This window comes from Zootoca vivipara, chromosome 4 (genome assembly GCF_965207765.1).
Source record: "Zootoca vivipara chromosome 4, rZooViv2.hap1.1, whole genome shotgun sequence".
Taxonomy (NCBI): domain Eukaryota; kingdom Metazoa; phylum Chordata; class Lepidosauria; order Squamata; family Lacertidae; genus Zootoca; species Zootoca vivipara.
Window position 1 is genome coordinate 21,752,097 of NC_142587.1, and position 15,045 is coordinate 21,767,141.

Consider the following 15,045-nt stretch of genomic DNA (forward strand, 5'->3'; position numbering starts at 1 on the left):
GTTGCCAACCTTTTTGGATGGGCGGGCATATTTCAAATTTTGAGGGAGTGTTGGGCACACCAGTTCCAAAATAGCTGCTATAACACAAAATGCCATGTGGAGTGTGGCATAAGACAAAATTAGAGAGACAGCCACTCCTGGCAGCAAGTGGCTAGAAAGTCAGCTATGGCCTGCTGGTCCTGATTGTGGAAATCATACAATATTGGCTTTGCGAGCAAATGAGCACGTGCACACACACACACACACACACACACACACACACAGGCTAGAGCGATCAAATAGCAACAGGAAGCCCTCAGTACCAGAGGAAATGGCCACACCGCACTCACTTGCATTTAACAGAAATTGCTTGGATGTTACCTGCATGTTTTACCCCATCACTTACTTTCTAGGAGGGCTAGAAACCTTTCCCCCCGTGAAAGCTCAATCTGGGGTCCCTGTCCATGGGCACCAGTGGAAGCCTTCATGTATGTCATGGTACGGCATGGGTGCTGGGCTGGCGACCCCAGATGTAAACACTCTGATATTACTAACCAAATAACTGATAATACTAACCAAAAATGGCACTCAGGCAATTGCATGCAATTAGGCACATCTTAACCCTTTGGTTTCGGTGGGCTTTGGCATGCCTTCCAATAGAACTATACTGCATGTGTATCACAACTACTAATGCTATCCTTTATGTCTTTACAGAGACTTCTTAGCCATTTACAGGGTGACATGAAAAGCAGGAGCATTCCCATCCCACATAAGTATGAGAGTGAACTTTTCTTAACCACTAGCAGTTATTGTTACCCCACCCTGCTTAAGATGGTGAAAGAACCATAGCTGCCAAGTTATCCCTTTTTTTAAGGGATTTTCCCTCATGCTGAATAGGCTTCCTCACGAGAAAAGGGAAAACTTGGCAGCTATGGAAAGAACATGGGCTGTAGCTGTGCAATGTGCAATGTATTAAATAAAAGAAGGGGCGGCCTTTAGCAACCGGGAGCAAACAAACCAAAGTGGCAAGCCATCAAAATGAGTTCTCCACAATGGAGAATTTTGTAAATGTTTGAATAATTAGCGAGTCTACCCACCAAAATTGCTCTAAAAGAAGAACAATTATGACTTTGAAAAACTCTAGGATAGACCTGTTGCAATATCTTATTAAAACATTGTGCACCTTTGTGGTTTGCCCCTTCAGTTGCTGCTCTTCACCAACTTTTGCACATTTCTGATTTAAGAGGAAGCATAGTGAAGTGGGGAAAGGAACGAGATAAGAATGGCTCTGATAACTATATACCATCTCAGCCTCAGATCGTGAAGCCCTTTCTCTAGTGGGAACAAAATAGTCGTAATTTTCAATCACTTTTCTGAGAATGTACTTTAACAACAGTTAATTAAGCTATAAGATTTCATCTTGGATGTCATTCACTTGCCTGCATAGCCAGTTCACTATGCTTCTCCACCAACTGCACTGAGGGTGGAAGGTGCTGCTGGCTTTTTTGCCTCACTGGCTGCTCGGGCAGGTGGGCAGCCAATGCCCTTTCAGCAAGTGAGGTACACCCCCCAGAGCAGGCCTCTCATTGGTTAATTTAAAGTGCAGGAGCTGGCGGGAAACCCAAGGCAGCCAGGACAATTCCCCAATGGCCACTTGGCCATGTGTGTTTTGGCTACCCAGGGATCGCGACTGAGCGCCAGGATCCGCAACAGCCACCCACCTGGAGGAAGGGGTAAGCGTCCATTTTCCATCTGAAGAAGTGTGCATGCACACGAAAGCTCATACCAAAATATAAACTTAGTTGGTCTTTAAGGTGCTGCTGAAGGAATTTTTTTATTTTGCGTCCATTTTCATTCACTTTTCCAAGAATGTACTTTTACTACAGTTAATTAGGCTGTAAGATTTCATTTTGGGTGTCATACACTTGCCTGCATAGCCTGTTCACTATGTGTACCATAATGAGGATTGTTGTTGGCTATATGATTGAGTGGCATACATACAGAAATATAAACCTAAGATGGTTTGTTGCTTTTATTTACTTAAATCTGCAAGTGACACTTCCCTTGACATCTAAGATTCAACATATAGTTTTATAAGGAGATAACCCAACATATATTTTTGAACCCAACGAAAATGTTTAGGGGAAATGAGCAGTACAGTCTTTCCAAGATGGTATCCCTTGAAAGTGCAGGTGGAACATTGCAAGTGCAAATGCTTTTCTCATGAGAATTTTCCCTGGAAATATAAAGTATGTACTCAAGAAATGTGTCTCAATCCAGTGCAAACATGTCTTATAAATTCATGTCCCTAAAGTTTGAGGGTGTGTGTGTTCCTGGGAGGACCCTCTTCAAATGGTCCAGAAAGGATATGTCTTATAATTTGTGGATAACCATGGTCCACTTCAGGGAAGGAATGTGCCCAAGCAGGCTGTATTCATGTTGTTAGCACAGCTGGTCCTCAAGGGGGTTGCCAGTATAAAAATAATGATCACTTGCTGAAATTCTGGATATGCAGCAGAAATATACCAAAATAATCTGATTGGCCCAATTATCTCTTGACCCTAAGTGATGGTATTTGTCCATATCCAACCTGTCTATTTAAAGACTAAAAGCCAAACTCCACGCAGAGCAGGAGACTTTTCCTGATGTCTCTTTCATAACTTAAAAAGTAGCTGGTGGTGGGTGGGGCCTAGAGGGACAGCATGGGAAGAAAGGGTTTAAGATCCACTACTCCTGCACTGCTTCTCTGGTCAAATTAGCAGCATCTCTCCCCAAACCTGCTTTGAAGCAAATAAAAAGGTATCAGGAGACTCTTAATCTTAAACATTTGGGGATAAAATACTTCCGTTTGAAAAGTATCACAAGAATCTGATTTTTAAACTAAATAGCTAAAAATAAATTGCATTTAAGTATCCATAGATGGTTGGTGTCTTAAGGTATGTAAGCCATAGCAGAGTGGCACTAAGACAGTGAAAACCTTCCCCCATATGGTAAGAAGAAGACCGCCCCCCTCAATATACACACACACGTCCCAGGCAAAATCTTTATAGCAAGTAGTCATTTATTTTTTTAATGCCTTGATAGTTTGCTATAGGGCAATATAATTCTAAAGAAGTTAAATCAAATTGATGCAGGGAAAAATAAATTCATACAAATATTTTATGTCAGTTTTAAAGTACCTTCAAGGACAGAAAATCCTAAAGTGTGTTGCAAACTTTTATATATTACCTCCCTATTAGATCCCTATAAGAGTGTATGAGTGTTGGTGGGCTAGTGAGAACTCCTGTGTGTTGTGGATGCTTCCTAGACATAACAAAAGGTGGTACTGGTACTTAATTCAGTATTTTAGCAAGGAATGAGGTTTTTCATGGACTTAGATGAGATTTTGCAGAATAAAGTAAAAGTGTTTTTGGTTTTTTTTAACTGCGAAAAGGATGAAAGGTGCAATCTTATCCCACTGCAGTCCATCACCCGGATATCCAGATCCAGTGATGTGTTTGGGGTAGGCAAGTTCTAATGCATGCTCAGAACTCCTTCATCTAGGTTGCCTTTCTCATGTATCTCAGCAGAAAAAGCTGCTGCCATGAATGGCAAAACCCAATATGCCCAAGGAATCCAGGTATCAGGATCAGAGGAATGTCTGATTTCCCTCTGCAGTTAGAACTGCATGACATGGCTGGGGTCTGTCATTACCATATTTGTTCATTGCTGATAATGCTGCCTCCTCTGCGGGGATTGAAGCTAAAGCCAACACAACAAAACATGCAAACTGAGAGAATGTGGGAACACAAACATGGTGTTTACATGGCAGTATACACATTTGACCTGTAAATACAAATTGATTCCATCAAGTTTACTGGTACAGTTCTTTAGCAAGTAACAGACAGTTGAAAAGAAAGTTTTGCTTGACAGAAATTAATTTGAGAGGGAACAAAATGGCAACATGTTGACCTGGAAAACAGCAAGAGAGGTAATAGATTAAGGAGCTAAAATTTTCTTTGGCATGGTCAAAGGAGAGAGAATTGAGTTTTGCCAAACTATGTACATGATGTTTTGTTATACTGCTGCCAATGCAATGTTACTTTGCACAACTTTTTTGGGGGGGTAAAATATCAACTGTTGGGTTGTTGTTGTTTTAAATATGCCTTCATACAAATATTTTATTCAATATGTTGCATCTGTGTATACAACAAAATGGTAATAAACACAAACTGTACAATGCAGACAAATTCATTGCTTATATGTATGTCAGTTTAGCAGTACATACCAACAGGTCTGATACATATAGCCTACGACATGCAGTTCATCATTACCATCCTCTTCCCATGCAGCAGATGAGACAAGAGACAAACCTAAAGGAGTAACCGAAGCACAAGAAACAATGAATCCTCTCCTTTGTGCTGAAACAGGTTCTCAGCTGGTTTAAGACCCTTCCAGACACAGAAGAGAACGCCAAAGGTGACATTGTGTGTTCTACTTACAGTACAGCGCCAACCATTCACATTACAAAAATAAACTCAGCCTTAACATTATATTAGCCACTCTCAACCGGTTGGCTTGGCAACATGAGTTTGCAAGTTGGAAATTAAATTGTTGTGTTTCAAAGGATATTGATCCCATTTTGCAGAACTCTGATTATGTCTCATGAGCTTCTCCATGGATGAAAAGATGAAGAATTGACAGTGCAGGGTAGACCCAACAGACTATACTGTGATGAGTGCAGTCTGGATTAAGATGCAGTAGGGGCGGAATTTTTTTTCTATACTGGCCTTATAAAATCAGTTGCATGAGCTGACCAGATAGGATACTATCTTCATAAACCCCAGTGCTAAAGTCATCTCTATACCCAACACCTGCCTCTCCCATTCTTCATCCACTAATACAAAACTGATTCCAAAATTTTGCAAAAAGAATACATTTCACATCTTTTTTATTTTGCTTTCCTGTTTTATAACTTTGTTTTGTTTTAATTCCAGTTGCACAGTATAGAAACTTAATTTTCTATTTAGAATGAAATCAGCAGGCTGCTGGAACAGAGTCTTTAGAGAATAACACAAAACATTTCACATTTGAGAGCAAAGTATGGATAGTTTAGAGACCTTCAGTTTCAGTATTTACTACACAGCCCTTGCGCATAAGTGTACCTGCATGAGAAGGCCACACCACCTGCTGATCACCCTGAACATTCAATTAATGGAGGGGAAGTTGGTCCTTTTTGTCCCTATGTGGTAGAAAACACAAGAGAGTGTTTTGAGAAAGCCACAGGGTAAAAGGATGCTCAGGGTTTATTTTTGTGCACATACCGTTTTCATTGCATTTAAACACCTCTTTAGTTTCTTCTTCTTTTGTCTTTTTAAGTGCTTGGAAAATTGAGCATCATTTTATGTGCTTCACTCTTCTGGTTAAAAAGAACCAACCTTAAACAGTCTCTTGTCTTAAATGGGAATAAAACAAAAAATTAATTGGTCTGAATGCTTACATTGTATATTTCTACTTAAGCAACATCACATAACCTACTTGGATGTATATCAAGTGTTTGCTTATTAAAATAGAAGCTGTTATGAAAATATTGTAAGCGTCAAGAGTTAACCAATGTTCAATCTAGTTGACTACCTAAGCAGGCTGAACATTTGAACAGATCATAATTTATGTAAATGTGAACCAATTCTTAAAAGCCATTCTGAAAACACAGTCTCAAAAATGAAACGAGGGGGGGATAACATGAAAATGAACACCGAATAGTTTTCCAAAACTGAGGTACATTTTGGTCCCTAGCATGCCTTCTGCTTTTATCAAGTTTTCTAATCAGCACTTTTGAATTCTTTACCAATTTACTTAACGTCTTTACAGCATTTTTCTCATGTCTCCTAAGACTTGTGACCATTTGTCATTTCATTTCTCAATTGGCTTCAACCCACTCTTAAACTGATATCCAGGAAATATCAACAGTATTCGTTTTATTAAGCAATCAAATGGTAAAAGTTCTTAGCCTTGTAATCATGTTAGAATTTTCCTAGGTTCATGTAGTACAATGGACAGAATACTGAGATCAAGGCAAGGCACCGTAAACCTAGCAATTTGGTGGGCATATATTATCCTAAAAAGCTGGACTGGAAACGTGGTACTGGTGAAATTATATAGAGAGCATTAAACTCTGCATGCTGAGCTTTTTAAGAAAGAAACACAAAGGAACTCTTTAAATATGTCCCATTGAAAAACTTCCCTCTTTTTTTTAAAACACTGAAAGTATTAAAGTATATTCTACCCCTTGCATTGGTGCTGCAAAAAAGAACACAATAACTTCCTTGCCCATGCTTTGCTGAGTAAGAGAGTGGACTACAGCCAAAAAAAAAAAGGATGGGATTACGTTCCATTCATTAAAAACAGGAAGGATTCTATTGTTTCAAAATGGACTTAGGTAGCGCAATTTTCATTCATCTTAATTTTTTTTCTTTAACTTTCAAATAATGAGGACTAGTAGATGAAAAATGAGCCTTAGTTCAGGCCTACAAGGCCTACAGAGTTCTTTGGACCCACTTTCCCAAAAATGTGTGGGTCTTGCTCGCTGGGCAAGGCAAATGTTACCATTACCCAGTAAGCTTGTGATATGTATAAAACACACACACAAAAAGAAACTGCCAGGGGGTGTCAAACATTGGCCTCGAGAGATTGTTGACTGGCCATGTTTGATGTTTTTCACTTCTCAGTAATGCCAACCTCAAGAACACACTAGAGAGTATCCACGCCGAATCCCCATTTGTACCTCTGAGACAATGATCCTATTCCTTGACAGGTATAATTCCGAATAGGGTTTTGAAGGCTCCCCTGATTCCCTGATTGCTTTTCAGAACTAAGCCACCAGCAACGTTTAACTCTGAGAGAAACACAATCCCTGCAAAGGAGTCACACAAACAGCAGAGCGAGCAGCCTTGTAAAAAAGGGGGAAGAAGAGAAAATTCATAATAGCACAGGTTTACAGCATCTATCTAGAAATTACTTATTTTGTGTGCTACAAAATTGAACTTAAAACACATGGGGTTCCTGGACTCAAAAGGGGGGTTATGGGTAACTGTCAGCAGGCAGGATATCAAGTGTACTTGTGAAGTATGTCATTCACATGAGGTGTCACAGTCACAGAAAAGATATTAAAAAGGCATTCCATATCTGGTAGGGCATTCCATGGTCTGAGTTCAGCTGGTTAACCAGGTGTCTTCTTTGCTGTAGGAGGAGTTACGGGTTGAGATTTATCCGCTTGCAATAACCTAGTTTGGGACGAGTGAAGAGCAAGCATTTGCTTGCCTCCAGCTGATCCGCAGACACCAGAGTGAGACAGTCTTGCAAGGATAAAATGCTCAGCCGTACTTAAGAGAGCTCAATAAGTCACATTACCCATGAGGATCTGGCTATGTTGTCTTACTCTTGTTAACTGGTTTGCCTCCATTCATTATTGCCGATGCACTTGTGCTTTTACTTGGAGTCACCCCAGCCTTTGGCACTGTTTCTCCAACATCATGCAAAGATGGTTCTCGATACATGGCAACTACACGGGAAGAGGAATGAGGAGAAGAGAAAGAGATAAGATGTGTAAGTAAAACATGAGAGATCCCAATACTTAAACTCCATTTAACTCAATTGCTGCTTTATAAAAAAATAAGGGAGTTTAAACACACACACACTTGTATAACATTGGTTCTGAAAGACCTACATTGGCTTCCAGTACATTTCCAAGCGCAATTCAAAGTGTTGGTGTTGACCTTTAAATCCCTAAATGGCCCTGACCCTGTATACCTGAAGGAGCGTCTCTATCCCCATTGTTCAGCATCAACACAGATCCAGCACCGAGAGCCTTCTGGCGGTTCCCTCACTGCGAGGAGTGAAGCTACAGAGAACCAGCCAGAGGGTCTTTTCTATAGTGGCACCCACCCTGTGAAATGCCCTCCCATTAGATGTCAAGGAGATGAGTTTAGAAGACATCTGAAGGCAGCCCTGTTTAGGGAAGCTTTTCAATGTGTAATGTTTTATTATGTTTTTATATATGTTGGAAACTGCCCAGAGTGGCTGAGGTAACCCAGTCAGATGAGCAGGATACAAATATGGTTGTTGTTGTTGTTGTCATATGTTCCTTCTGATTATATGTATAAAAGTTATGGGGAATTGGAAGCTGGATGAGTTTAAAATTTACAACATTAAGATATGGAAAGCAAGTATTTATGTAGATGGAGTTAAGACCATTTTAAACAGAGAATGGCAATTGTCTCAAGATGCAGTCTGAATGAGGGACAACTACGCTACTTATAATATGGTGACATTTTGATTAGACTCCTGTGTTGGAGAAATCCCTTTTAGGTCTATTTCGATATATATTAGCTTTCTACAACACTCACTCCAGATTGCCTGGAGACCAGGCATGCTACTCCCAGATCTGAAACCATCCAAGTTGGTTGGAAGCTGTCACACCCCTATTGATTCCAAAGGCTAGTGCACGTTCTATCAGCTAGCAGCCTAGTATCCCTGATAGTTTTCTTGGCCCATTCACCTTTAGCAATTAACAAATTGCTAGTTAGCAATTAACAAAACTAGCTTTCTTAATAACTGGTTCTAAACTGGCAAGGCCAGAGCCTCCAACTATAATTGGTTAAGGGTCCCAGTTGAAAAATTTGCCCACTAATGGTAAATTTTGAAAAAAACAATACTCCTTTTCTCCCCTCCCCTCTCAATACAAATACATGGCCATGAGAGGCACAGATCAGTGCATGCCTCTCTCTTTCCATTCAGCATGCTGTCCTGAAAGTAACTTGAGCTCTTGCAAGTTTATGTACCTGAGAGAGGATATGGGAAGAGCTAGGGTGTGTGGAAAGAATAGGCATTTAACAAATAACAAAAAAATAAGAACACAGATTCCCATTTCTTGTGTATGATAGTACTATGGTTCATCTTCACTAAGATTTATGCAGAAGAATGTGCATACAATACGGATCATGCATTCCCAATGCCTCGTACTCTTAGGAATTTAATCTATACAATCTATCATTTTGAAAGTATAACCTATGTTTTCATATTTTCCAAATCATCACTTGCTCTCTATTTGTGAAAATAAAATCCAGAATAGTTGCCCCTTTGTTCTGTTGGAGCAATAATTGATTTTATTGTGGCATAACCTATTCTGGACTAGCCCTACAGGGAAAAATAAAATCTAAACAATCGGGGCCAGAAGGTCATTAAATGAAAGGGGTAGGAGTAGATCTGTGACTTTTCTGTGCAGAGCCCAAATGTCTACCCACTAAGAAAAGAGTGAGCCATTTGCAACAGCACTCACTGGTGGCAATGCCATATTTGTGGCCCTCTCCTTGCTTTCAAAGGGAAGGAGAAGTGAAAAGATCAGCTGCATGTAATGCAGACAAGGCTGCCTGTGTTGCCACCCCCTTTTGCATACCTCTTTCCCAAAGGCACAGGTACCAGTTCAGGATGATATTTGATTGTGGTTGTTTTAATGCTGCTGTTTAGTTATTTTTGACTATTGCAAACTGTATTAGGAGGGATATAGAGTTATCAAAAATAAATACTAAATTAAAACTCAGAAAAATTTAAGGAGCGTAATCAATTATCTTAAACCAGTGGCCAAGCCATAATATAAAATGTGCATCATTTTGTTTAATTTCATTAACTGTCAATGAACATTTTTAAGCATCTTCTGGAAATCTGAGGAACCATGGCAATAATGGGGTGGAATAGGTATAGTGAAATAGATAAGCATAATTGAAAACTCATTTGAAAGTCACCACTCCTAAGAAACAAGCTCTAAACTGTAGTTTTGTGAAGGGTCTGGAATCTTTATCAGAGAACATTTGCCCACACAAATTTTTCAAGGTTCTTTGAAGGGGGTTGTGATAGCTGAATAGATTTCAACATGGTTTGACTATGTTGTGCGGATTAAGATCAACATGAAAGGGATTTAAATGAGTTGCAAAAAGGGACAATGAAAACCTGCAATGAGCCCTGCAGTACGGTGGCGACAGGACTTAGGGTGGCAAGATGTGACGGAGGAAGAAGAAATATAGGTGTGTGTGTTTGAGGGGGGCCACTGAATTGTGAGAACCTGGAATGGAGGAATCCAACGTGTCAGTCACTTTGGAAGACGGACCAGGAATGCCACAATTCCCCTCCAGTGTTCATATGGAATGAGGAACTTCCATGGAGGCTGGCGAAAGCATGGTCAGCCGAGGTATAGAAACTGAACAGATGGCAGCAGTGACTGAGAAGGAGACCGAACAGGAGGGTGCAGCCTTGCCACCTAAAGCCAGGACTTCCTTTGCCGATGGGAGCAGACCCATTTGTCCCAACAAGTGTGCACTTGTAATCTCAATATTCCCACAAGAAGAGAGAGTCTCATGAACAAGTGTGCCATGCCTCATCTTTAAAAGCTTGGTGGGAAGGTAGGGAAATTTGTTGGGACATCTTCCATCACTTCTGTTCAGTTTTGGATATACAGTATAAGCTTTTCTGGAAAAAGGTATAAGTGGGCTGCCCTGGACATTTGACTTAGCTTTTATAAGCACTTTCCATTACAATTTTCATTTTTAAAAAATCATCAGAAAGAAAAGCATATGCTGAGATTCAGATCTCCCTAGTCGGTTAAACAAAAACTTATCTCAAAGCACGAACCCTGAATTTTTATTCTGAAGTGTATTTCACAGTGCACTTTCAAGCAAAGTGCTCTACATATATTGCCTCAACAATCTTTACAACAGCCTTGTGATATTTTTATCAACCCCATATTGCAGGTGGGAACTGAGGCTGGTGGGAGAGGGATGGCTCTCTTAAAGGCCACCTATTGAGCCTACGACAAAGACAAAATTTCATTCTTCACAGCCCTGTCTTTTAGCAGCCATGCTACATCCGCAGTCCATTTTGAGATGCTGGAAAAGTGCTTTCGAAAGTGGCTTTCCACACTCAAGCCCTGATCAAGTATCACCACACACACAAAAGCCTTTCATGTGTGCCCTTTTCAAACAAAATGAAGCAATATACAAAATACTCCTAGGAGCTAGGGAGGTGTCATCCAGCAATCTTTAGAAACCCTTGGGAATGATAGAAATGTACCCCTGAAGCCACCCACTCTGTGTGCTGCACAAATTGTGAAGATATGCTACTAATGTCAATGCAAAGCTTACCTTCCAATGGCTTCGGTAGAAAATGCGCTGCTGGTTTTGTTTTCTTCACTCTATTTCCTTTCATGACTTGGCCTTCTTTATTGAGCCCCAAGAACCAGGCCCTTCCTGACTCTTGCTGTCTGTAGAGCATTGATGAGTAGATTACATAATAATTTTCGAAAACAGACTCCTTAAACTTGCATTCTGGTGTAAAAAGTTCCTGCAGGGGAAAGAAAAGATGTTAGAGGACAATCACAGCAAGTGTTCTCTCACACATACACCCCAATTCTGTTTTGGGTTTACTACATTTAAATACAAAAACCCATGTGGCATCTGGGACTCATGGATTTTTTTAAAAAAAGAGCAAAGTTCAGTTCCCAGTTTTGTTACTGGGGAACCTTCAGCAATTCAATTCATGCTTATTTAACACATCTCTAGGATGACGAAGCACAGTTTTAAAATGCCTAGCACAAAAAGCTAAGACTCTTTGATGAAACAATACATGCCATTCAGGCTCTTTGGTTGAATGCATGGAAGTCAAATATTTGAACCACATCAACAAAAGGAAAGCACGGGAGCAGTAAAGGCACCACTTTATTTTATGTGTTGTATATATTTCTCCTCCTTGGAAACATCCCAAAAAATACCTCCTATGCAACTTTTTTTTTTTTAAAGTCAACTGAAAGTAAGAGGTGAAAAGGCCTGTGTAGAAAGATCGTATAGTGATGCCTTGGAATATAGGAAACTACTTTATACCAAGTCAGATCATTGGTCCACCTAGCTCTATGCTGTCTACAATGACAGCTTTCCAGGGTTTCAGCAGGGAGCAGTCCCAGCTCTACAGGGAGATGCTGGTGATTGAACCTGGGACATTCTGCATGCAAAGCAGATCCTTTACCACTGAGCTATGGCCCTTCCCTTCCCCAATAGGCTACTTACCGGTAATAGCTCCACAGGCCAAATTTGACAGGTGGGCAAGCCACCCACTTGTCAATCAACTGACATCACAAATGACATCACAGGATTAGGTCCTTTGAAGTGTGGATGTCAAAGCAGGCAACATGACACTGTTTTGAAGGACCGCCCACCCTTTGCATCAGCAGTTGCAGGGAAGATCCTGCTCAAACTTGCTATACTCTGATTCTTTTTTACAAGAGGAGGCCATTATGTTCCATCAGCCATAAGGGTTTTTAATGAAAAATCTGTTTCCCAAGTTCTCTGTGCTTCGAACATCTGGTACAACGGTTCATTTCCTAAGTTCCATGGGTTCCAGGCAAAGTTTCTTCGGTCCCTATTACAGGTCCCAAGCTGTGTCCCAAATTCAATTCTATTTCTGGAAACAGGTGAATGCCCACTCTCCACCAAAGCATGGTGGGCTGCCTTGAGATACTGGCTCAAGATCTCAGTTTTTGGCCTGGGGGAGGGATTATTAGTACATTTAACCAACGAGAAGTTTGTCAGCTCATGGCTGAAAACTATGGCCAGAAAAGCCGCCTTGATCGGACTGCCACCACCCCTCTTATATCATCTGGGTTACGACTTTCCCTTGAATCCCTGAGGCAAAGGCTTTGGGACATCTCACATAGCGACCTGTGATCCTGATCTTATGTACTGTAATTTGTAGCCTGGTCACAGCTGGAATCCAATACGGGTATGACTTTCAGATATCCTCATACCTTAGGAATTTATCTGTACCTACCTATTAGTGTTTATTCACCAAAGCCAGACTAAATGTATTTCCCTCGGAAGTTCTAAATGGCAGACTGAGAGGCATTCCCTATCAGAATAGGCTTTGTTTATGTTCCCAGGATGTCGATTGTATGAAGCATATCCTACTGCATTGTGGGCAATATGAGCAAGCAAGGGACGAACCGATCAAACCCTTACTGGCAAATTTGCCGGGAAAATCTGAAGCCTCCCAGAGTAAATATCTCTTGGAAGACAGGTCAAATGATATTACACTGGACATGGCAAAGTTTCTTTCAGAGGTTATAAGAAACAAAGGTTATTATGCCCTAGATAAAACAAAACGACTGCCTTGGTTTCTTCAGTCTGCCTGGTCGTTTTAACTGCGTCTCCACCCCCATCGTTCTGCCCGGACACTGAGGTCCAGTACCGAGGGCCTTCTGACGGTTCCCTCGTTGCGAGAAGCCAAGTTGCAGGGAACCAGGCAGAGGGCCTTCTCGGTGGTGGCGCCTGCCCTGTGGAACGCCCTGCCATCAGATGTCAAAGAGAAAAACAGCTACCATATTTTTAGAAGACATCTGAAGGCAGCCCTGTTTAGGGAGGCTTTTAATGTTTAATTGTTTTATTTCATTTTTCTGTTGTAAGCCGCCCAGAGTGGATGGGGAAACCCAGCCAGATGGGCGGGGTATAAATAATAAATTATTATTATTATTATTAAATTATTATCTAGTTTTGAAATTGTTTTTTTGGGTCTTTGGACCGCAATAAAGTTTTTGATTTGATCCTGCTCATTGCCGCCTTAAGGTGCTTTGCAAAAGCACCAACAGCCTGCACTTCTGGTTTAACTGGGTGGGCAGCCAGAAGCAGTGGGGTAGATTCCACTGGCTTAAAGGAGAAGCATGAGTTGTCGAAGTGCTTTTGCTAAGGGCTTTAGTCCTATATCTTGCTGCCTTGACTGTCTCTGCTGGATACAGGGTGCACTCCCAATGCGGTATTAAACCCTGTCCTCCCGCCCACCAGCAGTGATGTCAGTTGGTGGGTGGATGGATGTGGTATACAGAAAATGGCCTCACATTTCTCATCCCTATAATACGGTATATAAAGCATGGCTAACAAAGGACTTTTGAAATGTTACAGAAACCTTAGGTAAACAATTTCTGTTGCTGAAAGGGACCACTCACAATCATGATTCATTACCATTCAGTTCTATTTGGCTGCTGAGCAACCAAGATACGTAGCAATTATTATTTCTAGTGCAAAAGCAGAAGCTTCGGTAAACCCATTCGTAAAAGCAGCAAAATCCAAAGCTAAAATCCTGCTATTATGCTCAATAGATACTATATGTAATTTTAGACTTTTAAAATCAAATCCACTTGCATGGTAACTTTTATTAAGAATTGGCTCTTCTTTGACTAGAAAAATATATATGAAAGAGCTCAATTTAACCAAAAACTTAAGTTAAAATTCTTCAAAACTGTAGATATCAAAAAAGAGCGAATAAACTTTCATTACTTCAGACTATAAGTACAACCTCCTGTATCCACCAGAGTTCTTAAAAAAGCAGTAAAACTGGGGAAATGGCCAAGCATCTAGGAGTTGCCAGTTTTATTTTAAAATGACAAAGTTTGTGATTAGAGCTTTGCAGATATTTCTCTGAATACTTATTTTAGGTAATAGCAAAGGATCAGGCTAACTATGTTGGTAACCTTAACCTTGTACCTTGGTAAGAAACTATATTCATTTCCACCTTTTGAATACTTGCCCTCTGTGGAAAAATACATATGTAGATCTGGGCCATTTATGTTTAAACTTTTCTCCATTTGATAGAAAAATAATGTGACATGATACTACCCACAACTATGTATGGATCCAAACTTCTAAGTACGGTATTATGCAATTAATGACAGCTGACATATTGTGTAGTATGACCACTAAACCAAATGATACACAGTCCCTAGCTCATATAAAAGCAACAGATTTCTCTATATACTGTAGATATAGCGAACATAATTTCCTTTATTTCTGATGCCTACGTATAGTTGCCAGTGCTTACCCCGTGTTTCTCCGAAAATAAGACACCGTCTTATACTGTATTTATTTTTCCTCAAAAAAAAACACGGTGGCTTATTTTCAGGGGATGCCTTACAGTATTTTTATTACATGTCCAGCCTAGCCTCTTCCTTGGCGCCCTCCAGAACTGCGCCTATCACTATGTCTTATTTTGGGGGTA

At 40.5% G+C, this 15,045-nt stretch overlaps 2 protein-coding genes across 5 annotated transcripts in view; one reads left to right on the top strand and one right to left on the bottom strand.

Annotated features, from left to right (window-relative positions):
- ITGBL1 (integrin subunit beta like 1) overlaps positions 1-4,433 on the top strand; it is a 119,993-nt gene extending 115,560 nt beyond the window's left edge. Inside the window, exon 12 of one of the 2 annotated variants that reach the window (XM_088667556.1) lies at positions 4,311-4,433. The gene's annotated coding sequence lies outside the window, so the exon portion shown is untranslated. The remainder of the gene's footprint in view (positions 1-4,310) is intronic. The other variant, XM_088667557.1, reaches the window with a different exon arrangement.
- FGF14 (fibroblast growth factor 14) overlaps positions 4,408-15,045 on the bottom strand; it is a 291,424-nt gene continuing 280,786 nt past the window's right edge. For all 3 annotated transcript variants that reach the window (XM_035114705.3, XM_088667558.1, XM_035114704.3), the window contains 2 exons: positions 11,151-11,349; positions 4,408-7,519 (listed from right to left, as the gene is read on the bottom strand). In XM_035114705.3, the coding sequence (XP_034970596.1) occupies positions 7,383-7,519; positions 11,151-11,349 (336 nt within the window). In that variant the 3' untranslated portion in view covers positions 4,408-7,382. The remainder of the gene's footprint in view (positions 7,520-11,150; positions 11,350-15,045) is intronic.